Source organism: Eucyclogobius newberryi, unplaced genomic scaffold (genome assembly GCF_026437365.1).
Source record: "Eucyclogobius newberryi isolate DKJ021-1_F unplaced genomic scaffold, fEucNew1.0.hap1 SCAF_9, whole genome shotgun sequence".
Lineage (NCBI taxonomy): Eukaryota > Metazoa > Chordata > Actinopteri > Gobiiformes > Gobiidae > Eucyclogobius > Eucyclogobius newberryi.
Genome location: NW_027316532.1, coordinates 27,852,206 through 27,878,462, shown reverse-complemented (window position 1 = coordinate 27,878,462; position 26,257 = coordinate 27,852,206). Strand labels below are relative to the sequence as shown.

Genomic DNA, 26,257 nt, shown 5'->3' with positions numbered 1-26,257 from the left:
GTGCATAAATTGAAGCCCAATCATTTGTAGTGGAGGCGTCAAAGAGCTGAAAGGTGTAGAGTTTCATCCAAATGAAGAGTGTGTCTTTAAAGGTTTGGAGTGTTCTAAAGTGCAGGCCTGTTGTCGTCGTTTTCGCCTGTTTTCCTTAACCTAAACCGAATCATTGCTTTCACACATGCACAAACAGTCGCTGATGGCGCTTGAGCAACATAACATTTCTCCTTGTACAAAATAGCATTCTGACACTTTGTGGTTTATGTCTCTGAAAAAAGTTTGGAAACTGTCTGGAGAAAATGAGTAACCCTCAGCTGAACGCAGACCACAGCGAGGTGCCTGAGTTTGGCCCTGAACCATCGGCTGCTGAGCTCAACACTTCTGAGGCGTGAACAGGGCCACGGTTAACGGTGCACTGTGTGACTTTTCTGGTGGAGGCTTCTTTTTAGCGATACAAATTGAATTACAATGAGGGCTACGACGCTTAATCGGGAAAAATCATGACTAGTCGACTATAGAATTAAATGTATTTGTTGTTTGATAATCAATCACTATCATCTGCACTATACAGACTAAGAAACACATCACAAAAGACATTTTATCACAAAAATTGGCATTATTATATCAAAGCTTAAGACTACAATATACAATTTGTAATTTCCTTCGATAAAACATGCACTTTATTCATAATATTCTCTATCTAGAAGCCTTCAATCATCATGTTTCAACATTTATTTGGAAAAAAGTGTATTCCAAAAATCTCAGTGTACAATAGGAATAATTGTTTGATGGGTTGACAAATAAAAAACTACGACTACGTGAATAATCATTAGTTCCAAACCTAATTTCAATTGAATAAACGCAATATACAGTTTAATGTCATACTATGGAACATTCCAGGCCGGGCAATAACATTTCCATGGAGACGAGCAGATGGCGGACCCTCTACTGGAAAAGTTACATAGTGCACCTTCAATTAAGCTTTACATGCAAATCCAAATAAAAATTCAAAATAATTAAGATGCAAAAACATTTGGCAGCATCTGTTAAAACGGGACGCCATCTGCCCGCGTTTATAACTGCATCGCAACTTTTCCAACGGCGAGCGCGAGAGCACAGAAAATAACTGTCTCGATGATGTTGAAGCCATCATCTGTCCCTTGTACCAGGCTGTGTGTCCGTTTGATGTACTCTGCAGACAAAGGGACGGCTCACCCCCCACAGAACAAAGGCACACGACTCTTACCATATAAACTCGGAATGGAAAGAACACTAAAATATGGTAAGAGTGAGCAGATGTGCCCAGGCAGAGATGACACCACGTCTTGGTAAAAGCGGCCACATGTGTCACTCTGCTGGAGTCGGGGACATGCAAAACATCGACTTACCCCCGAAGCGCGCTTGGGTTTGGTCGAGGTTTTTCAGGATCAGTGCAGATTCATGTGGGACATTGTTAACATACTACAGACTGGATTTGTGTGAAGTCCGGGCGTGATCCATCGTAGAAAAAGTAACACAAGATGACTACCTAGATTGGATCGGTCATATTATTATTGCAAAGTTAAAGGTGCATTGCTGTTCTGGTGAAAGGAGATGTTATTGCTTGGCCTGGAATGTTCTACACGAAAAGTTACACAGACCATCTTTAAAATGTTATATACTGTGTAGATGATGTCGCTATAACATTTCACACCTACACGACTTCAACCAGATCTGAACCTCGTCTATAACAGGTTTATAACAGGATTCAGGCAGGTCTTAAGTTGAACTATAATGGTTCACACTTGTTCTGGTTTTGTTCTGATTTGAGTCCAGTTTGCGTCCCGATGTAGACTTGATTTGGTCCTGCTCTAGTCCAGGTTTAGTCTCAGTTTGGTCTTAATTTTGATGTGGTGATTGTGCGAGTGTGAGCGCTCAAAGTAGGACCAAATGATGACTTGACCAGTTCAAAATGAAGACACAAAAGTTAATTTCTTCCTTGTATACCACCTGAAGAAGTCCATGTGCCACCAGAAGTACTCGGACCACAATTTGAAGACCCTTGGCTGCTATATTGTTATGACAAGTTTAACAATGGCAAATAGTAGACACACCTAAACAGATCCAGTAATTGCTGCGAATCAAGGTCAGAATTGCATTTGCAAGATAGTATTATATTTGATTATTTGGTCAAGTTGTCAAATTGACATTCAATTGTTTACATTATACACACAAAGGGTTAATACAATTTCATAAATTGCCTTAATTCTAAAATGACTGCTATCCTCTTTGACCTCAACATCCCTCCATCTGTCTTCAGAGTGTGCAAAGCTGTCAACAGTGGAATAAATCCATTTGAGGAACATGGAAAGTAGTTGTTAAATGAAATCACTTTGAGGTCAGAATTGTTGAGGCTAAATATTAGGCTGAAGCATCAGAATCCAGTTTGATTTAGAGCATTAGTGTCTGGCCCACATTACAGAGCCAAGAATCCTGTCTTCACCACCACCAGCTCCACTTGGCCCACCGCTCCACACAGGTTAGTGCTGAGGGCCCATTGATCCTGGGCCAAGGCGACCTGGCGCTAATTCCCTGTGGAAGCCACCCAGTCAGAGCAGCATTGCCTCAAAACCTCAACGTTTGTATGAACAAGGCCGGCTCTGAACGGGAACCCAGGGCCCGGGCCGGTAATAACAGTCGCTGGGAAAAGTCCTGACCATCACCCCATTCGCCCCCACGTTTTCTTTCCCTGCAGGAATTGGGAGAGCATCGAACACACTTCCTCCACAGCCATGTTGTATTTATTACAGCCTCCGTTTTTGATGGCTGGGGTCATGTGGCCTGCTGTCTATTTATCCTAGAGGTCATTGACTGCTTCAGGGCCAGGAGAGGAAGAGGAGGACGAAATGTAAGATGCACAAACTAAATTGGTAGCAAATGTATAGCCACTTGCCTCTTGGCCCTAGTGCAAGTTTCAAGTGCTCTGCTCAGTGCGCTCCAAGATGCGGGGATGGCTTGCCTCTGAAATAATATTTCATCAGTGGTTACTGACGCAAAACCGGCGCCATCTCTCAGCTTGGGCTGTTCCCACCAAAGAGCTGCATAAGGGATTTTCACTATATTTCTGGGAAGATAATATGCCTTGGTGTGTAGTAGTAGTAGTGTTGGCCATAAGGTTAAGAGAAGCAGGAGCAGAAGCTTCTCAGAGTCAGATGAAGTCCTGCTGGAGTGCCATCGAGCAAGTCATTTGCACAGCATCACAGTCTAACCTGCTATTCAAATAAATGTGGAAATCAGGACTAAAGACTTCTTTATTGGCCATTCACGTCCTAAACTAGTACTTAAGTTTTAATGTTGGACCATTTGAGACAATAGCATACCATTTCCTCTGCCATTTTGTTAACACATTTCTTCCAGGGTTGAGAGAAACGCCTCAAAGACACTCTAATCAGCTTTCTTCTGCAGATAAAGGACTGAAAAAAGATGACTTTGAGCATCTTATCATCATTTAAATGGCTCAGCGGAGTCTCATTTGCTGTGGGCTTCGGTAAGGCCCGACAGGCTCAATAAAAGTCAATGATCTGGTGAGCAGAGAAGAGCTTGTTTTCCTTCAGTCAGCATATGGCTTCCTCAATGCCGCTGCACACGGCCACACTTGTTCACTTCCTTCTCTCCTTCAAATGGACTTCCTTCTCACCATCTGTACAATTATGAAGTTACACACTCGAAAGTTTCTCCAGTAGCAGTGGACCCGAGTCACTCAATGTGGGACAATGATTATTTTTACAACCAGTTCATTAACTCGGGCATCAGCTTAAGTTATGTTGTTTGATTCATCTATTTTTTGCTTTTCCAATTACTATTTTCACGTCTCATTACTTGAGTCGAAAAAAATAACCAGATTGAAAGCGCTACATGGGTGTGTGTACGATACGCCAAACAAATTACAAAAATCACATATTTCTATAGCCTTAAGGTTACAATTGAACATGAAGTACTTTTAAATGTCTTTAAGAGGTGACTACAACTCTCATCTTTTTCCTATAGTGCAGACGTCACTATGATTGGTTAAATCTGCCTGTCACTCAGAGCAGGATGGAGGAGTGGGTGGGGAAAGGTTTCTGTGTTTCAGCATAGAACTGTAATAAACAGAGAGACTCATTTTTCCCTTTTGTCATATCATCCAGCACTGGCTTAAGTTACAGGGAGGGTGAAGTGTCTTGTTTTGCCCCAAATCACGTCTGGATTTACTGGTCAGTACTGGTCAGAGGTGAAGGCTCTAACCACTTGGCCAATTCCCCACTGAATACTCTCTAAAACAGGGTTAAAATCGTTCAAAACTATGGAACTAAACAGCATAATCAAGTCCATCGATCTTCTTCCGCCCACCCGGGGGCAGGTTGTGGGGTCAGCCGCCTGAAAAAGGGACTCCTAGACGTCCCTCACCCCAGACACTTCCTCCAGCTTTGCCAGGTGCTCCTGAAGCGTTCCCAGGCCAACTGAAGCGACATAGTCCCTCCAGTGTATCTTGGGTTTTTCACGGGGCCTAACCTAAAGTTTAAAAGCGAAAACCAATCTATGACTATTATTGTATTAACTGATTGGATGAGGATGTGCCGCTTAAACATAACATTATATCATTTAGTCCTTGCTGTAAGTGACTTTCCTTCATTAGCTCAGTATTTTGCACACACATCTTCATCCCTTATAAGCACACACCAAACGAGACTGAATAGATAAGTAATTAAATAAATAAAACATAACTTTTCAGGAGAGGTATCAAGTCACTGATCTCACCACTTATCAGCCTGTTCAGAGATCTACTTCAAACGTCTGTCCATGGTTTACGTTATGCTTCAAATGGAAATCTTTGGTGATTGTAGCTTAGCGGCGTTAGTTGTGGCTGGGCTATAAGTTTGTGGTGGTGTGATTTGGGAAATGAGGACATGACTTGTAAAGCATCTTCTGTTGTATAAATAATTACAAAAGATGAAGGCTGTGGCAAATCAGATTGACATTTGACATTTTGCAAAGGCATTGACCCATCACTGTCACGTATCATCACAACTTCTTGGAAGAGTTCTAACCTTGAGGGGGTTTTATGGTCTCATTAGTTACTCTTTGACCACTAGAGGGCAACAAAATACATTAGACCTATTAGGACTCTTATTTTGTCTAAGTTTGGTCTCGCGTGTAAGGGATCTATACATTCAGTTCACGTGATTTTAATGGAATAATATGCAGAGTAACACATGTAAGGTTAGTATGTGAAGGAGACACGTGCATTTTAGTGTTCTCAGGTCAAACGTGCACCAAGTTCTATTAGATGTGCTGTGCTGCCCTCTGCTGGAAGACACATCAACAATAATGGATTTTAAAAAAGCCCCTATAAAACTACAATTTACCATTTAACACAGATTTTAAGTGTCTTTTGTGGCTTTTATTCTTTACAAAAAATAAAATTTTAAAAATGGACAATAAACAAATGCAGTAAGATAAATGACAACGTGAATCCCTGTCCCTGGTTCTGATCTACGGCACATTTTGTTTATGTTTTATGCTTTCAGTTGTCACCATATAAAAAAAGTAAAATGCTTCAAAGCGCTTCTATTCAAACATTTAGACACCCAAGACTATCCTAAAATGATAAATGTATTTACAGAATAGACCTAAGAACTTGTAAGTATACAACCACATTACAGTGCATTTGGTATAATCAGTCACTGTCTGAGGACTGGTTGCTGCTTGATGAGGAGGAAGCTTCGTGTTTCCTCTTCTTGTGCTTCTTTTTGTCAGGTTTACTGTGTTCCCTTTTGTCCTTTTTACTTTTCTTTTTGTGGCTTTTCAGTTTCTTCTTACTGGATCGCTCGTCGCTGTCAGATGAGCTGGACCTGTGTTTCTTCTTTTTCTTCTTTGGTGTCTCCTCGTCGCTTGATGAAGATGGTGATCTGAATCAGCAACAACATGTCAAATATGTATAACATAAAAATATATATATTAATAGTTCAGGCCTTTTTACAGAGCAGTTTTCATCCTGCGCTACACTGTGGGGAACTGTGTTTACTTTTGTATCTTTTGTCAAATTGGGTGCATTTGTGAAGATGTTAATGGTTATTATCATCAATATTATTAATCCTTTATTTATATAAATTATCTGCTACAAACTTGAGGTCTAATTTTCAAGAAGGGCCCCATTATCACATACCATTAAACAGTTATATTTCATTAACAATATAAAAATGGCACAGTACTATAATGGCCAGAGTATTCATATGCATGTTTATGCTCAATTTATGACAAAGAACAGAAGGTGGCTGTATTTAGCATTATTAAGACTTTTAACACTGCAAACTACAAAGAAATATGTTTTTATCAATGTAAAAAAAAAACAAATCACACAGAAAGCATAAAAAAATAACCTAAAACATCAGTTATTATTTACGCAAACATGAGTGCAAAACGTCTATTTCTTTGTGGTTTGATTTGGTTATTAAGGTTTAAAATATTCAGAGGTTTAAAATCCTGTTGATGAAACCTTTACAAATATGCTGTGATTACTTGGACACTTGAAAATGCATTACCTTTTTCTTGACTTTCGGTCCTTGCTCTTCTTGCGTTTGTGCCTTACTTTTCGGTCATCATTACCTTAGGAAAAGGAGGACGACATTTGAATGAGACATTTCAAAAATTCTGCAAAACCTGAGGTGGTTAGTCATGGGGAAAATGATGCAAGACTTTGAAACCGGGTTCAAGCTAAAAGCAAGTTTGTGTGAAATCAGAAAAGAAAAATCAAGAAATAATCTGTATGTGAGCAAAAAGCTTTCACTCCTTAAAATCCTGTAATTGAATAAATGTAAGATTGTGTCAAATGCCATACTGTGGAACATTTCAGGCACCTCCATGAAGACAAGCAGGAGGGGAATAATCACATGTTAAGACTTTCACATGTAAATATGTCACCAGAGGAAACCTATGTGTTTTTAAAAGAAGCTTTTTGTCTCAACGCTAAAGGCTAAAATACATTAACTTAAATATAACTTGATAATAGGGATGTCAAGATTATTAGGTTAATCGATAATTGTGATTATTCAGGTCATATTATAATCGTAAGAATCGAAAAATAATAATCGTGACAATTTAGAAGCTAAATTTAAATATTTTTGTTCAATATACAGCCAAAAACTATACATGAAAGTTAAGCATTCTTTTATCTGGCTGTTTTTGTCACATTTTATTTTGTTTTTCAGAGAATTCAATTTTGTAACACTTGAAGAATAGTATGTGTCAGACAGTCTAACACATACTATTCCTCAAGAGTTACAAAATTGATGGTCTAACTGTTAGACTAACAGTTAGACCATAAGAATTGAGGAAATTTAAAGTTTTACGATTGTTTGGTCACAAGTCTCAATTATTGTGAATAATCTTTAAGTCGTGATTATGTAGTGAGTATTTTTGTAAACAGGTTAGTTCAGTTGGTGGTGTTACTTTAAAATGAATTATTACATTTATTGTAGGCTAGCATTAATTTAGAGACAAAAACCCTTACTTTTATAAACATATAGATGTCTCCAGGTGAAGTATTCACATGGTACGTAAAGGTCTTAACATGCTGCCTGTGATTATCCATCTGTAACTCGCTCTCAGGTTTATGTTAATTCGTTATTGATTTATTGAAGCGAGACTCAGCGCAGAGCAGTGCCAAGAGGGGCGCGAGACGTTTTGTGCACATTACTTATGACAGTTGGGTTTCGAGCAACAGAAAAAGGCTCAATGCAAACACTGGGTTAATCTCTAAATACGAGGAGTGGGTCAGCCTGCTCTTTGCCCCTCACCCGTGACTCGGTTTAGATCGAGTAACGGCTTTGGCTCCTTGCACACCTCTTCCTCTGCACACCTCTGTCCCTCTGCACACCTCTGTCCCTCTGCACACCTCTGTCCCTCTGCACACCTCTGTCCCTCTGCACACCTCTGTCCCTCTGCACACCTCTGTCCCTCTGCACACCTCTGTCCCTCTGCACACCTGTAGCCTATGGTGACTTTTTATTTGGGGGATAGCACACAAAAGTGAAGAGAAAAAAACATACATGCAACAGTTAGTCTTGGATGCTGTTCTCCCGCACAAAGGGCCAAAGCCTATCTTACTGAGCGATCAACAATCTTGCTGGATGAATTGAATATGTTTACATTTATTTTATCTAATATGGGACAATGCACATTAATCAACATGTGTTAATCCAATGTGTAAATGTGCCAGAATTAGCAATGTAGGCTAATTTTGATCTGTAGTCTCACTTCATTAGACACATTAGCACTCTATGTTTTTAAAGTACTGCCTGTATTTACTAACAACTGATCATTAGAAACGTGAACAGAGCCTTAGCTACAATCAAAGAATTGTCTCCAAAAGCTTAGTTTTTGTGACGGCCGTGGACCCATGGAGGTAAAAGTGATCCACAGTAAGTGAGAAGTAACGCAAGTGTGTCTTCTCCTTGAAGCATCACGTATGTGGTGTCCGACTGCAGACAGGTGACTAACATGCCCTGTCTGCGCAGCTCAGAAGAGACAGAGGGAGAGCACTTATATATTTGTAGAGCAATGAGACTGTGTTGTGACATTTCTTCATAGATTCATGCACAAACCAAAGAAAAACAGTCAGTCTGTGAATGACAAATAAATGCCAATCAGCCATGATCTTTTACTGTTATTTCAGTCGAATCTTCCATAATATATTTGCAATATTGTTGTTTTATTTGATAATATTTTATCAATCCGGAGGCTGTGTGCAGGTGGATAAACTGGGCGCACCATAAAAGTTGGATAACCACATTTTTGAAGCAACCTAAACTAGCCGGTAGGTTTTCTGAAAAGGGCCCAGTTATTCTTACTTGAGTAGTTTCCCCAAACACCTTTAGTCTTACTTGTGACATTTCTGTCACTACTTTGTATTTTTACTGGAGATTTATTGATTCCGAGTTACGATTCTTCTGAGGTTAACTTCCGTACCACCTATGTGCAAAATGCCCTTTGGAGGATTTGAGTCTTGATTTACCTTTACGCTGCTTGTCATTGACCTGCACCGGCTCGTCATCTTCACTTTCCTCTGTACTGGTGCTGCTCACGTCCAACACGATGTCTTTCTGAGGGTCAACTCTGATGAAATTTCGGCATTCAAAAGTCAAATGCCCCGCTGATAAAAAAAAACAAAAAACGACATAACAACACAAGAGTAAATGGATGTATTGACTTCACAAATGTATGGTTAATGTTGTCGAATAAAACTTACGATATCCACATTTCTTACACCCGGCTCTGATGTTGTCTTTATTTGGTCCTGTTGATAATGAAAACATAAATCAACTCGATAATAGTGTTATAATTACGTTGTTGTAACTGTATTATTGATTTATGTGTTAAATATACGGTTATAAGGATACAACGTGGTATATACGTGGAGTTATTAAGGCGCCAACTTATTAGAGAGCTTTCTAAACTAGTTTAACCATTCTTGCTATGTTTGTATGTGTTATCGTTACTAATATCGTGGATAATGTTTTATAGACAGGAAATAATGTAAAACTTTACCTGGAACATCCATTGATTAATAACAGGGGGAGAAAACGTTGAAAAATGGTACAAAACGGGGATTGTGTGCGGTCCGTGATCAAAATAGTCCCGGTAGGAAACATTCGAGAAAAAACCAGAGCGCTCCTCAAGGTTCCACCCAAGGTGAATATATCTACATGCGCCCTCTACTGGACTGGCGTGCAAATAACAGATTTAAAGGTGCACTGGGATGAGGAGAAAACTATTGGACATTGTATTTAGTGTACTAATAGAATACTGCATACACCGGCATCAAAATGTATTTTACAGCATATTCTGTCTCATGGTTCAGTCAGTGTAGGCTATTATATTTTGAATAATAATTTCACATTGAGTCACATTGATTATATTGTAGTGTAAAATGCACATGCATACCACAAGAGTTGTATTTTTCTTACTCATTTTGTCTGGCTCACAGTACCAACATGTATTCATTTGATTTTAGCAAAGTTATTTACTTTATTTTGAATACCACCAGTTGAGTAACTGTAATGGAATAGCCTACACATACTCAAAACTGGTATTCTGAATGTGAACAATATATAATTTTTACTAGCGGGGTATCCGGCAGCTGCTTATCTCCATGGAGATAGTATTGCTTTGCTTGGTGTTAACAGTACAAATAATGTTAGAAACATTTATTCTTACTGTGAATTAGGTTCACAGATCTGACCAGTCACTGGTTGTGCAAACTGGTTTCTTCTTCAGGAAACTTAGTGAATGCCAGACTATTTAGACAAAGCAATCACATCACCACTGAGACAAACAGAAAGCGTTACATACAGTAATGTTTAGATGTTGAATTGACAATATTTTTCTTACTTTATGTCTTTCATGTTACTGTTTTTTCCTTCTGTGTTACTAGTTATTCTCCAATAAGAAATAAGAAATCTATTTTTAAAAATAGCTTGAAGATAACTGAGGTTTTCTAATTTCATTTATGGATATTTTGCCTGAAATAATAGGCCTGCTGCTTATGGCTCATGGCTTTACCAATAAAAGTCACTTGTGGTTTTTGCTAAGGGTTAATTGAAGGCAACAGTCAGACGGGCAGATGGAAAACGTTGACTGATGTAAAGACCCCAGACATGCTGTCATCATAAAGTGGTGGAGTCTGTGGCACATACTTATATGTGCCTACACACAGACGGGTGACGGGGACAATAGTGAAAACATAACACAGCAGTTAATATTATCGAAAAGACAATAGGAAGAATGATGACGCATATGTACTTACATCAATTATAACAATAATAATAACATAAACAATAGATAGATACTAAAGCCTCAAGTTTTGTATTTTTGTGGATGAAGTTTGATTCTCAGATAGAAAACATACAGAAAATTAACACAGATATTTAAACTAAAAGTGGTCTGTCTGCTAAGCCCACCACAGTCGCAGTCTGCTAGCTAATTTACAACATATATTGAATAACATTATTTCATAGTCTGGACGTCTTTTCCAGATGTCTTTAATAGCTGGCGTTTTCATAAATGTGTTCCACTTGAAAGCATTTTCATCGCCTCATATTGGTTAATAACTTTGTTACATTTAATAAGCTTTTAATATGCTTAATGTATGTCTAGAGTTGTTTGCATGGGTTCAACAAGAGGGCAAGATTTTAAGAGACACAAGAAAACCAACTCCCCAGTCCTAAGCAATGCAGAGAAATCTAAAGCCCATATTGTGGATAACGTGGTTGGTTGACTGTCATGCCGAGGGCTCCAAGCTTTGCTACAGCATGTAATAATTTACCTGAAGGACATCAAGGCTAAATGGAAGAATGAAGCAATCTATAACAACTTGGAAAAAGGTCTTTAGACTCATTAGTGAAACTATCAGCTAATGACTCAAGGATTTACAACAAATGCCCTTCCTTTATCCAGGCTTGCTGTGATATGAGTAAAAGGTATTTGGCTCTTGAAAAGAATCAATGTTATATTATTTTAGAGTAGAGAAATTATAGTTTTCTCACTAAATTACACTATAAAATGCTATTGGTCCACTCAGGTTTGATTTCCTCCAGAGTCATACTCTTCAGACCAGTCAGAGCTGTGGTTTTCAGCCTCATACTGTCCAAATGTCTTAACCAAAATGGTCACGCTGGCAATCATTTGCTTGTACTTATCCTATTTCTGCTTTGAATGACCTGGAAATGTCTATAAAACCACTCTACAAGATGTTTGTCCTGCCATTGCAAACAGTGGTACTTTTTAGCTGGTGAAACTGTGTCTTGTTGACTGCAAACAAAATGTCTTGATTCAAATACTGACAAACATTTTGCAGCAGTTTAAAATCAAGTGGGGAATCTGTTTTCAATTCACGTAAGAGCTTGGTCGATGCCATAATCCTGCCTGCGTCTGTTTAATTGATCACTTGTTTGGTGAAAGTTGCCAGAATTGCAAATTGCTAACAGGTCAGTAATGATGACAATGCCCGAAGATAGTTGGGAAAATATGATTTTCAGCAGTCCCCTGGGTGGTCCATGTGCTAATTCATGCACGAGCTGATGACAGAAAACAACCAATCTGTAAATGAACGGAGTAAATGTCTGAATGAGAAATAAAAGCTGTGTTGGTGTCTCCTGGCTCCCCTCTCGGGTGTCTGCTTAGCACCTGGTGGACACAGAGGAAGATGTTTTTGGATAGAGGCCTGTCTTTCTCAGCATGGCTTCAAGAGAAAATAAACTCCACGTCTGACCTTGAGCGCCAGTTGCAAGCTCTCTTCTCCCCCTTTGACACAATGTTCTCCTCCATAAGCATGATCATCACGCCTGGGTGGCCAAGCAGGAAAAAGGCAAACTCACGCCATAACGGAAACGCTCAATGGAAAATGAACTTGTTTCATTCTACCGCAGTTTACAAACTGTATTTACACTCACTATTTTTGACATTTTCCTGTCCAAGGTGAGTCAGGTGTGAAGGAACGCAATGTCAGCAGGGATGGTTTGTCAAATAGATGTACTGTAAACTTAAACGTGTGCTAAGTGAATAATATTACAGTTATAATGTATTGTATTGTAAAAATGTATTTAAGGATTAGGTATAACACAGCAATATACATACAATATACATAATATTTTAATCTAATCTGATTATCTATCACTTTATGGACCAGCTAACTAGGTCTGTGTGCACGTTTAATACTGTGTGTGTTACAAATTCATTCTTAATCTTAGTGATTTTCTTAAATAAGGGTTTAAAAACATATGGATATTCTTTATTTTCATTCATGTTTCACTGCTTTGGCCAGGGAGTTATAACCAAAGCAACAAAGGTCGGTGTAATCCCTCATTTGTCCAAGAGTGATCATTATCATCATGCAACTCACAAAAAAATATTGGTCAACTAAAGACAGGCCCTGTCCATCGATTATACACTGTATATGATCTGACTAAATGTCTGACGCAAACCACAGTAGTAACGAGACGCAGTAACAACCATACATACATACATAAAATTACTAGTTCTTCATATGTAAAAAGCAAGATTAAACTCATTATTAACTCCAAAAACTCCAGCTATCTCACATATCTTCTCCTTTTTGCTGTTGCTCATTTACAAATCCTTTATAATCCCAATAAAACTAGACAACACAAACTGCCTGATGATACAATGTGCAATTTTAGGGACTACATGCTCCTCTGCAACCACATAGTTGTACCTGCTTTTTTATGCTACTGTATTCATTTGCTTGTTTTATTCCTGTACTCACATAATCCTCTCATCCTGTTTGAGCAAAGATAAAAATAACTACATAAAATAAACTGCAATAGACACTACAACAGACACTTGGCACCACTTGCTTGAAATTTCACTACCTCCTGCTGATATTATGCATGAGGTGCTTTGATACGGATGACGTCCCGGTACTTGGAAGGGTACAGGTAGCCGGAGTTTGTGCATGCTAATCCTCACATCAGCACAATAATGAAAGTTCGTTTGAAGTGTTTATTGACTGCAGTCGTTTCAAATTGCCACAGCTTTAACGCGTGTCTTTGTGAGAGGCGGACGAACGGGGGTGTGACCTCGGCGCATGGTGAGATTTAAGAGACGGGCCACAGTGAGGAGCAAAAACAGGCTGGTCCTTTGATTTGATTGATCCGTGACGCAAACTAGACTTATCACATGTGTTGTTGATGGTACACTGCCGCCCTGTCACAACAATAATAATTACTATACCGTATTTTCCGGAGTATAAGTCGCACCAGCCCAAAAAAATGCATAATAGCGAAGAAAAAAACATATAAAAGTTGCACTGGAGTATGAAATGCGGTTGCAAGTGTGAAAATAAGAAATAATATCACATATAAGTCGCTCCAGAGTATATAAGTATTTATAAGTATAAATATAAGTATAAGTCACTTCCCGGTCAAAACTATGAAAAAAGGTGCGACTTATAATATAGAAAATACGGTATATGAATTTATCCTTTTCAATGAACTTTACCAGTGACCGCACAATACGACGGTCGTTATAGATACAAAAATATTTATTTCTTCTACGGCTCGATATTGGACATTTAGAAAAGAGTTAACTGAGATTGTTTTGCTTCAGATTTATAGAAATTTGATTCAATATGAGGATTTTTTGTGACATTTTCAGTAGCAATATATCACACTTCTAAAATATGTTATTGTGACAGGCCTATGTGCTAGTTTGTCAGACAGAAATGCAATGTTCTTGAATTGAAATGGGCTTTTCCTCAAACCCAGGCACGGATTCTGATGTCGCCGTCCTGACTAGACGTTGGCGCACGATGTCATTGGAGTTATTTTTCAATTTCGGTACGACTGCAATGTTTGTATACAGTTTTGACATGTTTTTTTCTTGTTCAGCCACTCACTCCTTTGTGTGTCATGACATGTAGTCTCCAGTTACAGACATAACAAAACACAATCAAACGCTGCTTCTATCCAAAAGACCCCAAACACGCAAACGGCCAACATCTCCGCTTGAATCTCTGCGTATTTCCTTTATGAGTTCAATCACAATGTCAGTTCTTTCCATGGCGACAATAAAACCCTTTAACGACCGACCGTCCGAATGTACCAGAACGAGAATAGTCGCCGGAGCCCCATATTTTAAGAGGGTGACATCATTTTATTGTATCTGCTCAAAATGAACTGGATCCATTTTCGTCAATTATTCAGCAAACATGAAAAAAAGACTTTGACAAAGCCAGAAATCATTGGTAGTCTCGATTGTTCCACCAGCAGAAAGATATATATTATGATTTAAGCATATTTTGACAATCATTGCGTCATCACAACCGACATCTTTTAATTTTGTTTCTTGTAATACCCCAATAGCTGTTTTTTAAAGAAACCTCATTCCTGAATTGTGGCTGTGTGGTCCTATAGCCACCCACTTCTAGACTGTATATCTGACTTTGACATCTTGAAACTAAACATTTCCGTCCGCACTTGTAATCTAGATACCGAACCGGGCTTAGCTCTGTAATTTACACCATCTATAGGTTAAAAGGGCCCGGTACATTGAGGGGAGGGAGCAGGCGAGGAGAGGGGAACGCGGTGTGATTTACTTATGAGTGAAATCTAAGTCACAAGTGTGTGCGCAGAGGTGTGTTCAAATGAAAAGCTTGGCCCGGCTCCCACACTGTCAAATCCCAGGGATTTGTCCACATACATCTACTTTAGTCTGTGTATCCTGTCACATTAAATTACCCGTTAACTTAAGATAATACTGAAAGGTGCATTAACTCTTCAAGTAGATGACATGCCACTTGCTTGTCGTCGTGCAGAAGTTACTGTTTTGCCTGTGATATTCCAAAGTATGGACTTGATCTAAAATATATATGGACACAAGCAGGTTACAGGTTAGATCTGTGGAGATGTGACGCCACTCACAGTAAGAATAAAGGTTTTCATGTTATTTCTGACCAACTGTAATTGAATAAATGCAAGATAGATACATTAAAAGGTGACATAATATGCTAAATTGTCTTTATCATGTAAAGAGCAATCTTTATTTTCCTGCATTCAAGACGCCATTGCTTCGACGATCCCTGTTTTAATTAAATTTCACTTTTTTTCCTAATAAGACTATATGGTATACACAAGCACCAGCTCATTTACCTGACATGTTTCAGCGACAGGACTTCTGCAATAAATGAAGAAAAGTTAAATTTTATTTAAAAAGAAGACAATTAATTCTCCAAATAGATCCCTGTTTTCACCGACCCACAATACACAACTGACTTTGTTCAGTGTTTTGTTTATCTGTGATACACAAAGCATTCAACAGCATTGTGTGGCAATTAAAGCCCAAATGAACAAAGAATAAATAAACTGCTTGCTAAAATGAGTTGCTAGAGTCGAGGCCCTTAGCAAACGGCCAAACGGAAATCAACCGAGCAATTTACAACGCGGAAGTCAATCATTTCTTTTATTACGTTATTTTGGATAAATATCGCAGTATAAGATGTCCAAAATGTAAAATTATGATCAACGTGTGTCAATAGATTATGTATGTAGATTATAACTATTAGCAGATAAAAGCACATTAGGTCTTCTCTTATGCCATATCGTGGAACATTCTAGGCAAAACAATAAAATTACAATGTGCAGAACTAATTTCATCACTTGTTCCTTTCACATAACCAGAGACAAAAGTAAGTATTGTTTTTGTCAAACACTTTTGCAAAGACAACTTCACTCATTACTCTCTTGTCAGCATGTTACCTTGTGAACAGACAAACTACTTACAAAACAAAAGAAACCAAGGTACAACATATAATCGAGCGTTGTTTTTTTCCAAAATCTCTAGTTGCTGCTTTGCGCTACATGTGTTATTAAATGTCTCATGATTTCTATATTGAGACTTGTTTACTTTCTCACAAACTCCAAATCTCACTTTGCATTCACACAACAGAAGCAGCTAAGCACCTTTAAACTCGCAAGAGTCACGTTTCTTTGCATTTTGATTTCAGGAAACTTTCCCAAACGCTCTCACCACAACAATCTACCAGGGACCAACCCAAAAGAAATGGACAGGCTTATACACGTTCTGCAAACCACTTTTGGTATGTTCACTTCACACGAGAACTGTTAACTAACCATTTTTGGCAACATTTAAAGTGGGTTGAACTGCATCCGGTAACCAGCCTTTCAAGGTTCACCAAAACAAGTCGCACGGATTCAAATTCTCGACAGCACGGCACGAAACCGCACCCGGTTCACCTCATTTCACCATTTACTGTTATATTGGCAAAGACATTTTTATTCAGCAGGCAGGCAGACTACCTCATGCAAGAAAAATGCTAACCTTGATTCACTTCCCACAAACGCACAAGCCAAAAGAAAATATCAGGGTCTTTTAAATGCAAATATTGTGAATGCTCGGAAGTGGAAATTGGAGCGCTGAATGTGAAACGCAGAAGCCATCAAGTTGACTCAATCGTGATATTTTCAAGAAATGCCAGTTGACCCAAATGCATCGGTTTTTCCAGGTAGTAGATAAGTGGAAAAATGAAATAATTCGCAGCAATGAATGCCTAGAGAAATTGCTTTGCCCCCCCTTTTCTTTCTTTCTTTTTTTTTCTTTTTACCACTTCAAAAACATACCATTTTAGAGAAGGAGCGCAATAAGGAAAAGTAAATCAAAGCAGTCTTTTAAAACAATAAAAAACAGAAACCAAACGATGGTGTGCTTCAAGCTGCTCTTGTGTGGTCTCTCTCTCTCTCCCCCCTCTCTCCTTTCTCTCTGCTCTTCCCATTTTGTGACCGTAAGCCCATCCCTCCCTCTCTACTACTACTACGACTACTACACACAGCCAGTGGGGCTTTAAAAAGGCAGGGCCCGGAGGTCGAGGAAGCATTCAAACACGCAGAGAAGTCATCCTTACAGGTGGGACTAAACAATGGAACCAAGGGCCCCAGTTCTCTTGCTCATCCTTGGGGGCCTCCTCCTGCGAGCTGAAGATTGGGTTACAGAGCACGACCAAGGTAGGTGAGGGGACGACACTGCGTTCATTTTGCACAGGAGTTTGTGTGTGGACAAATGGGCAGGGAGGTTAACAGGTGGGAGAAGGTAAAAATATTCAACTGGCTATAGGAGTTTACTAATGGATAAACTTCATATTTATAAAAAATAATGGTTTTCATAAAGTTTGCTACAACTTCTAGGTATTTTCTCTGGTTTTGTGGCGGTACATTGAAGAAATAACAAGATTTATTTTTTGTTCACTAATAGCATTAAAGCTTTTCTGAATTAAATTGAGTTTGTAGTGTTGACATGAGTGTTTTACTTTATCAATCGCAATAGTTGTCAGCTTTAACACATGTACTTGTTTTTTTGTCAAGACAGTCCTTGTTAATGAACATAAATGAGATACATGCTGTAAAATATCTCTAAAAATCAATTACTGACGTGATAGCTCTAATCTGATCCAGTGTCACCCTCAAGTCTGTCTAAACAAAGAAAGTTGTGTACGAAAGGGCATCTGACTTAAAATCAAATCAAATGCACATTAATGTAAGAGGCAGAATATTTACTTTGCAAATATATCATCCTGGATGACATATATCATATGTATGATAATTCATATTGGGTTCTGTTGTAGGTGAGCTTTGTTTCCAGCTGCACCACTGTAAACACAGTGAACATTTACAATATCAAATGTGGTGGTTTGTTTAAAGAGTTTAGCATAATCTGATTCTTATTTGAAGACAATTACTTTTTGTGTAAACTATGGAAAACTGGAGTTTCCAAAAGTTGGTTTGGCTGTTTCATTTCACAAGCGGTTGAAATCTATGGACAGATTCAATGGTAAAGTTTGAATCCCAACAATTTACCGCATGTCCTCCCTTCTCTCTCATCCCCCATTTCACACTTTCCTCTCCGGTTTAATAAAAGCCCACGGGCAAAAATCTTATATCTTGGTTTCTAGATGCATAACTTATTTAATAACTGTATTTCTTCAAACAGAAGGATATGACTATGAGAGGGACCCTGCTTACTGGGATGCTCAGGCCCGCGACACACTTGATGCTGCACTGAAGCTCCGCCCACTGGAGCATCGAGCCAAAAACATAATCCTGTTCCTGGGAGACGGTAGGCCATTGTAATGTCACCTTGTGCTGCTGTGGCTGTGTTAAACACTATCGCAACACATCAGGTGTTGCGATGGAAGATAAAAAGGTCAAAATTCTGTGGCTAGACAAGTTTTGTGAAAAATGTATCCTCACAAGCACTTAAAAAGGATCTTTTTTAAATTGACTTTCCCTTTGCAAAATATGTCCTTTTCTATAACGGTAGCCAATTTTAGTAGCAGTGCAAGGACAACCTTTACCAACGAAACAGCGAAAGGTTACAACAACCACTGAATAAACAAACACTCGTCACTTGTAATTGAAAACATTAACTTGCTACACAAATTTTTTACTACGTATTATATTATTTGTCGATTGGATTCTGCAGAAGAGCTATTATTGATGTAAATTGGAGACCTTGTTGCACATCAGATAATATACAATCCAGAGTTTGCCTTTACTCAAAGATGTACTACAAATAAATCCACCTACTGACAGAATATTCACATGTTCTGCAAGGTTTGTAGTGCTGTGAATAGTCGCTTGTGGAGTAAGGTTTACATAATGAAATAATGTTGTGTGAAAATGTGTTTTCCTAGAAAACCACAACCTTAAATGCACCGTCCAATTACGGCTTCAGTTGAAGCTAATGGCCTTTGACTTTGTTTGTGCAGATTTACATGATCTTATGCTCACTGTGACAGACAGTTTGAGGAGGTTATTCAAAGCAAAATGGGGTGTGTGGGTCTTATTAAAAACAAAAAAAGATCCAAAACACCTCTAAACTTGGGGATAATTATTATTTTCCATTCCCTGGTTTACTATGTTGCATTAATCCAAACCTGTCAATCATTCCAGGGATGGGAGTTTCCACTGTGTCCGCGGCCAGGATCCTGCGAGGGCAGATGGAGGGGAGGTCTGGAGAGGAGACACTTCTAACCATGGACACGTTCCCATATGTGGCTCTGTCGAAGGTAATGGCACCAGACTGATGACCTTTACAAACCAGCCGTATCTCCAGGCTAGAGGCATGACCGAGAAACTAAAACAATATTACATCCTTATTCATTAGAATCATTTGCACAAAACCTGAGCATACCTTCATGCTAATTCATGATGCATCATACTTCTGCACTCATCATCATACATACTAATTATACATATACATCTGCTTTTCTCTTTTTTTTCATGGAAGGCCAGTAATCCAGCCTTTAGATGTTTGCATTGTCTTTACTCAGCTAAGTGCTGCACTTGAGCCGCACTTACCAGGGTTCAAACTCAGAACCCTTGGATCTCAAAGGGGCTTTGTACACTATACAAAGTGACTTATTGACTGGACCAGAGAGAAGACTCACATAGTAATGTGCTATCTCAAAGAGTAAACTTACAGTGTGATCTGAAGTCCACATTACTCCTAAAGACATAAACAGAGCTGTTACTGTGTCTTCTGGTGTTGGCCTTTCAGCCATTACTACAAATATATAACAGAAACGTCCAATATGTGTATTCATTGTTAATTAATAATTAGGAATTATTATGATGTATTATATATTAGATGATCATGAGATGATTAGATTACGTATATGATCTAGATGGTCTATACCTTAATGCCTATTTCCAACCATATGTAAATGTTGTGTACATACACAGACCAAAAATATTCTTCTTCTGTTAGTAAATTCTTCATTTATGCATTTGATATACTTTGTAATTATTATTATTCACCTTAATGCCAAAACTAGTTCCTATGTTGTATGTCTATGGCAATAAACCTTTTTCTGATTCTGTCTAGTGTTTATTGGCTGCTACACTTGATAGTTAAATACTTCTCTTCTGTCTGCTGTTTCAGACCTACAGTGTGGACAAACAGGTGGCAGACAGTGCCAGCACGGCCACAGCGTATCACTGTGGGGTCAAGGCTAATGCTAAGACTGTGGGCCTCAGTGCGATGGCTGTGGCCTATGACTGCAACACTACTTTTGGCAATGAAGTCTACTCTGTGCTGCAACGTGCCAAAGCTAAAGGTAAATTGCACACATTATGTAAAATATCATATGGGTAATGGCTGTCTTGAACCTCCTACCTTTTTCAATTAAAAAGCTAATTACAGAGAAAGGCTGTATTTAGGTCATATTACTTTTTTAGTGTATTTGAGAAATAAAACATCAAAAAATCAAATGATAAGCTACTTCAGTGATTAAAGATCAAAGTGAATTGCCATTTTGACAAACTGTTCCTCTTGAAGTTGGAATCATTTCTCATAAAATGCAAAATATTACAGTTGATAGTTCAAATATCTCCCCCAGTTCAGCTGTGCCCTTTGGCAACACTTTTGAACTGGTTGTATGTCAACAAGGTCTATGTGTACAGTGTGCAATGATAAGCCTTTATGTCCATTTTACCCAGGTAAATCTGTGGGAATCGTGACCACCACTCGGGTGCAGCATGCCTCCCCTGCAGCCGCCTATGCCCACTCTGTGAGCCGCAGCTGGTACAGTGACTCTGACCTGCCGACCAGCGCACAACAACAAGGCTGTGTGGACATTGCCACTCAACTAGTTACCAATGTGGACATTGATGTAAGTGGAGAATTAACTCATGTTTATGCAATATATTGTACTGTTTACAATATTATAATACAGTACTGATGATAAGGTATTGAGCTTATCTTTTTATTATGGTTGTAATTTAACAGCCTTGGAATTTGGTGCGTTGCTTATGTGATTAATAAAACATTACAAAGTGCAGTGGGGAGATTCTGACTTTGAAGTTTTGAGTGTGAAAAAGATAACAGATTAGAAACCTTAAGGAAGTTATACAAATGCCGGTGCTTTCCATTGCAGGTGATTTTGGGCGGGGGCAGAATGTATATGACACCTAAAGGAACCCTTGACCCCGAGTACCCCACGTCCAACTCCCGCAAGGGTGACCGCAAAGACAAGAAGAATCTGATTGATGTGTGGCTACATGCTAAACCAGTATGGCTGTTATTATTATCATATATTTCCAGCAATCAAAGAATAATGCTGCAATGATACACTATTATTTTATTTTCTCTACAGAACAAGAGATCGCGCTATGTTTGGCATAGAAAAGACTTTGATGAAATCGATGTTAAGAGGACAGATCGACTCATGGGTGAGTGTCAACAGTGGTTTAAAACAGTGTCACTCTACATTTGTTGGGAAATTATTTCTCATGTCACATAAATTAAAAACACATTAATTTACTGCCAATACATTGTTTGCGGGTAAATCAGACCAAACATAATAAAATGTTTTGTTCTCTGTTTTAATGTGTAAAAATGATTAAATACTATGGATAATTTGTAAGCCAAGGCTACACGTCACAAAGGCGCCGGTCCAGCTGGCAGCCCGGTGCAACGCTCCTCTCTTTTTTCACACTTATGTGCTTTATCTTTTGTATTTTGTAAATATTTTTTCTACTTTAGTTGTACGATCGGGACACGCGCTGGAATCGCTTAATTCAACTTGTTTTGACTTTGTTCGGCTGGATTATTGAGTGTTTTTCGTTGTGTCGTCGTGATGTGCGCTAGCTCTGAGCTAGCCCCACCGGCCCCACCGCGCTCCTCGGCCACAGCCGCCGTATGGATCGGCGCCGGTGCGTTTATACAAAGGAGGAACTCATGAAACTGCGGAAAACCATCGTCTTACCCGGAGATCGTCACGTTATCCCGGCGGACATCCTCATTTTTCCCCTCCATCCCTTGTTGGGAAATGGGAGGTTTTGTCTATAGGAGTTTTTGTTTATAAGAGTTCTTCTATTGAGAGTGTTTTTTTAAACTTCTTATATTCTGTGATCTGTCCTTTTCCTCTGTATCTACTGCGTTGTATCAATGAAATTTCCCCATGTGTGGACAATAAAGGATTATCTTATCTTAGAGCCAATAATCTGTGTAGCAAGTTTTACGACGATAATAAATACGGTAATAATACATAATTTCACTACCAAATATTTTGTTTTGCATGTTCTGAAATAGTTTTAAATAAACAGTATATTCATTTGAATGTCAATGTTTTCAGGTCTGTTTGAGCCTAAAGACTTGAGGTTTGAGATTTTCCGCAACAGCACCAGAGACCCTTCCATTGTGGAGATGACCGAGAAAGCCATTCAAATCCTGAGCAAAAACCCCAAAGGGTACTTTTTATTTGTTGAAGATAAGTTACATAACAATTTTATCTTCAGTTATGTTAAATATCCAAACATCACAGTTCAGTGTAAATCTCTTCTGTACGAGGGAGAATTGACCACGGCCACCATGACGGCGTCGCCAAGCTGGCTTTGACAGAGGCAGTGGTGTTTGATGAGGCCATAAACAGGGCTGCAGAGATGACCAAAGAATCAGAGACACTTACTGTAGTCACTGCCGATCACTCCCATGTCTTCACCTTTGGAGGCAACACTCCTCGTGGGAATCCCATCTTTGGTGTGTATAAATGTACAGTTTATTACACACATCTGCAAAATCACATGACAACAAATGAATATGAAATGTTTAGAGCGATACACAGACTGGTGAAAGAAACTATCTAACAAGCAGCAGTTTTGTAAATGCCTAATGACCGGTTTGAGTTAATTGGTAAAACAGTGGTAATATATCAAATGGGCTGTAGAAGATGGGCTCCAGTTGTAGAAGACCACAGTGGGAGACACTTTATTGGTTACAGGGTTAGGGTTAGGGTTAAGTGTCCCAATAAAACATATATAGGCTGAAGTTTTCAGGAAGGTCATTTTACTGAATAGTTATCCATTGATCGCAGTAGCAAAGTGGGCATGAGTTTGAGTAATTAAGATAAGTACAGGTAGACTCTATATGTGGTTGTTATAGGGGAATAGTAAACTTTGAACTCACCTACTGGTCTCCATGGAAATATTATTGCTTTGCCTGAAATGTTCCACAGTTTGGAATAAACGTATATATCTCTGACAATTATTAAACAATCCAAAAACAATAACTATCTCCATGGAGAGAAGCAGGTGACAGATTTGCCCAGGGCTGTATTCAACTAAAGACATGCCCCGAGTATCAATTAATTGCATAAAAGTTAACTCACTCCAAACATTCTGCTAAATGTATTGTGTTTTTTACTTTTACTGTATTATTATTGTGTTTATTTTCAATATATAATCGCCCTAATATTGTGTAAAAGGTCTTGCACCGAAGAAGGCGGATGACAAAATGCCTTTCACCAGTATCCTGTACGCCAATGGGCCGGGTTATGTTCATATAAACGGAACCAGAGAGAACATCACAATGGTGGATTACTGTAAGTACAAAGTAATGCATTTCAGATGTGGGAGACAAGTGTGTGCAAATGTGCATGTAGAGACAGAGGTCGGCCCAGGCGTATGTTATTCTCTCACCATTGATGGACATTTACAACACTTTAGTCCACATATACTTAGACAATTCCCTGTGGACTACTTCCTCCTCCTCTTGTTCTGCACCATTGGGATTAGTCATAGCATGAGCCGGTCTGCTTACACATGGAAATCCCACTAGGCCGGGATAAATTGCCTTTTAAAACACCAGAGTTTAGGTCTTTTCGGGAACTAGCAGTAACATTAAATAGGAAGAAATGGAAAAGGAAACATGCCATTTCTGGTCAGGTATTTGTTGTGCACACCTTGCTGTCTCCAAGGACACAGTGCACTTTTGTGAGGTGGAACTTTCCATTCACTTTAATGGTTTGACCTCAAAATATTTTAATTCCACAAGGTGAAAAAGGACATGGCTAAATGTTCATCAATCAACAAATTGTTTTGAAAATATTTTTCTTACGTGTTGGGTTTATTTTTATAAGCTCAATTATAGAACATGTTCTTGCTATATAAAACAGGGACAAACAGATTCAATTGTCATGACTTGATTAGCAGTTGCGCCTGCAGAAGTGAATTTGAGAAGAGCATTCTGATTCACAGTTCCAATAAGTCTTAATTATGATGTGTCACTAAATACTGTTTTTAGATGACTGTGCACACAATTTATCATTAACATTAGAGGAAAACTTCAGCTACTCTGTGTTTAAAACAATTTGCCTGCTTTACTGTGCCATTAGCAGAAATCCTTCAAAGCCATCATGCACAAAAGTAGTAATTTTCAAAGTATGCTGTTGGCTTCTCCAAAGCTGTTTCAGTCTGCCAAACAAAAACAATTCATCATGGCACCTGTCTTTCAACAGGACCCACAGGACATGCACGCTGGCCTTAATCAGAATCAGAATCTGAAAAGGTTTATTGCCATTGCTAATGAACGGAATTCACAAACTTTGGTGATAAGGTGCAAAAAAAAAAAAACAATGAACAATGATAAAACAACATCTATAAAATCAAAAAGGGCATGCGTTAAAGAAAAAAAAAAACATTTAAATCAGCTATAGGTTAATAAATCACTTTTGCATCTTAAAATACTGATGCTCCAGAATACCATCAAACACAGTTTGCAGAGTAAACAACCAATAACAACATAATGAAAATGTGAATCACTGAATCTCAAGAGCAAGTCAAACCTACCATTAAAAGTATAGGAAGATAATGTCAAAACTGTCTGCTTCATACAGTCCAAACCACAAACTGTGTGAACATTTTCCTTGTCTTTTCCCTCAGATGACGAGGAGTACATGCAGCAGGCTGCTGTGCCTCTGGACTCAGAGACTCATGGTGGTGAGGACGTGACTATCTACGCCAAAGGCCCAATGGCTCACCTGTTCCATGGGGTGAAAGAGCAGAACTATGTGGCTCATGTCATGGCCTACGCAGCCTGTCTGGAGCCCTACAGGAAGTGTCCACCGCACGCTGCCAGCCACAGCTCTGCCAACAGTGCAAGACCACAACTGAGCGGACTGTTAGCCACCATCAGCTGGATGTGGCTAATCAGATGACACACACACACGCACACGCGCGCGTACGCACGCGCGCACGCACGCACGCACACACACACACACACACACACACACACACACACACACACACACACACACACACACACACACACACACACACCAAACTGGGCTCCAAACTGTTGCACTTTGCTTTTCTACAGACACAAGCTGGTCACCAACAATACATTCATGCTTCATGGTAGTTAGTGCAGTAATATTTTCATTACAGCACACATTTTTATACTGTATTATGGGAAATACATGTATGAACCTTTTGCTATAACATTGCTGGACGTTAACTGTGTCTCTGCCTAAAGGAAATCTCAGATATTTTCTAGGGCCACAATTTTTTCAGGAATTAAAACAAGGAATATGAAAGTTTGAAAGACAATGACCTCAGTTTCTCCAGATAGTTTATGATTGTTAGGATCTCCTCGGATCTGTCTTGGCCTTTACTATTTGGAATATTATACTTGAATATATATATTTTTAAAAGTATTGTATAGCGTTTTTACAAATGTCAATCTTTTTCAAGGGTTCTCTAAAGAATAAAACAAATTAATAAAAAAAAACAACTTTGCATTCCAGTGATTTATTTTGAGTATTTTGGCATTATTTCAAGACATATATTTTGTGGTTTCAACATTAGCGATAGAGAATATTATAGATATCCATTATTTAACTCGCAGGCAAACTGTGCTCTTAACTTATATGTCCCCCAAT

The 26,257-nt window shown here is 38.8% G+C and overlaps 2 protein-coding genes across 2 annotated transcripts; one reads left to right on the top strand and one right to left on the bottom strand.

Annotated features, from left to right (window-relative positions):
- Positions 1-5,439: 5,439 nt before the first annotated feature.
- srek1ip1 (SREK1-interacting protein 1) lies at positions 5,440-9,693 on the bottom strand. Its single transcript, XM_072438415.1, has 5 exons — positions 9,559-9,693; positions 9,260-9,307; positions 9,026-9,163; positions 6,555-6,618; positions 5,440-5,921 (listed from the first exon to the last, which is right to left on the bottom strand). Exons 1-5 carry the CDS (start codon positions 9,569-9,571, stop codon positions 5,690-5,692), a joined length of 495 nt encoding a protein of 164 aa, XP_072294516.1. The 5' UTR covers positions 9,572-9,693; the 3' UTR covers positions 5,440-5,689.
- A 7,692-nt stretch (positions 9,694-17,385) lies between these two features.
- On the top strand, positions 17,386-26,109 carry alpi.1 (alkaline phosphatase, intestinal, tandem duplicate 1). Its single transcript, XM_072439147.1, has 11 exons — positions 17,386-17,546; positions 18,529-18,654; positions 19,491-19,606; positions 20,482-20,656; positions 21,039-21,211; positions 21,476-21,610; positions 21,695-21,770; positions 22,676-22,810; positions 22,888-23,079; positions 23,804-23,920; positions 25,260-26,109. The coding sequence occupies exons 1-11, from the start codon at positions 17,462-17,464 to the stop codon at positions 25,532-25,534; spliced, it is 1,605 nt and encodes a 534-aa protein (XP_072295248.1). The 5' UTR covers positions 17,386-17,461; the 3' UTR covers positions 25,535-26,109.
- Positions 26,110-26,257: the final 148 nt, after the last annotated feature.

Bases quoted from the DNA above. Each gene is read 5' to 3' on its own strand.
- srek1ip1 (XM_072438415.1), bottom strand. The intron at 6,619-9,025 runs GTAAATCAAGAC...CCTTTTCCTAAG, and splicing joins CAATGACAAGCAGCGTAAAG to GTAATGATGACCGAAAAGTA. The intron at 5,922-6,554 runs GTAATGCATTTT...TTGCTGATTCAG, and splicing joins GACCGAAAGTCAAGAAAAAG to ATCACCATCTTCATCAAGCG.
- alpi.1 (XM_072439147.1), top strand. From the start codon at position 17,462: ATGGAACCAAGGGCCCCAGTTCTCTTGCTCATCCTTGGGGGCCTCCTC. The intron at 19,607-20,481 runs GTAATGGCACCA...CTGCTGTTTCAG, and splicing joins CATATGTGGCTCTGTCGAAG to ACCTACAGTGTGGACAAACA. The intron at 22,811-22,887 runs ATAAGTTACATA...TCTCTTCTGTAC, and splicing joins GTACTTTTTATTTGTTGAAG to GAGGGAGAATTGACCACGGC.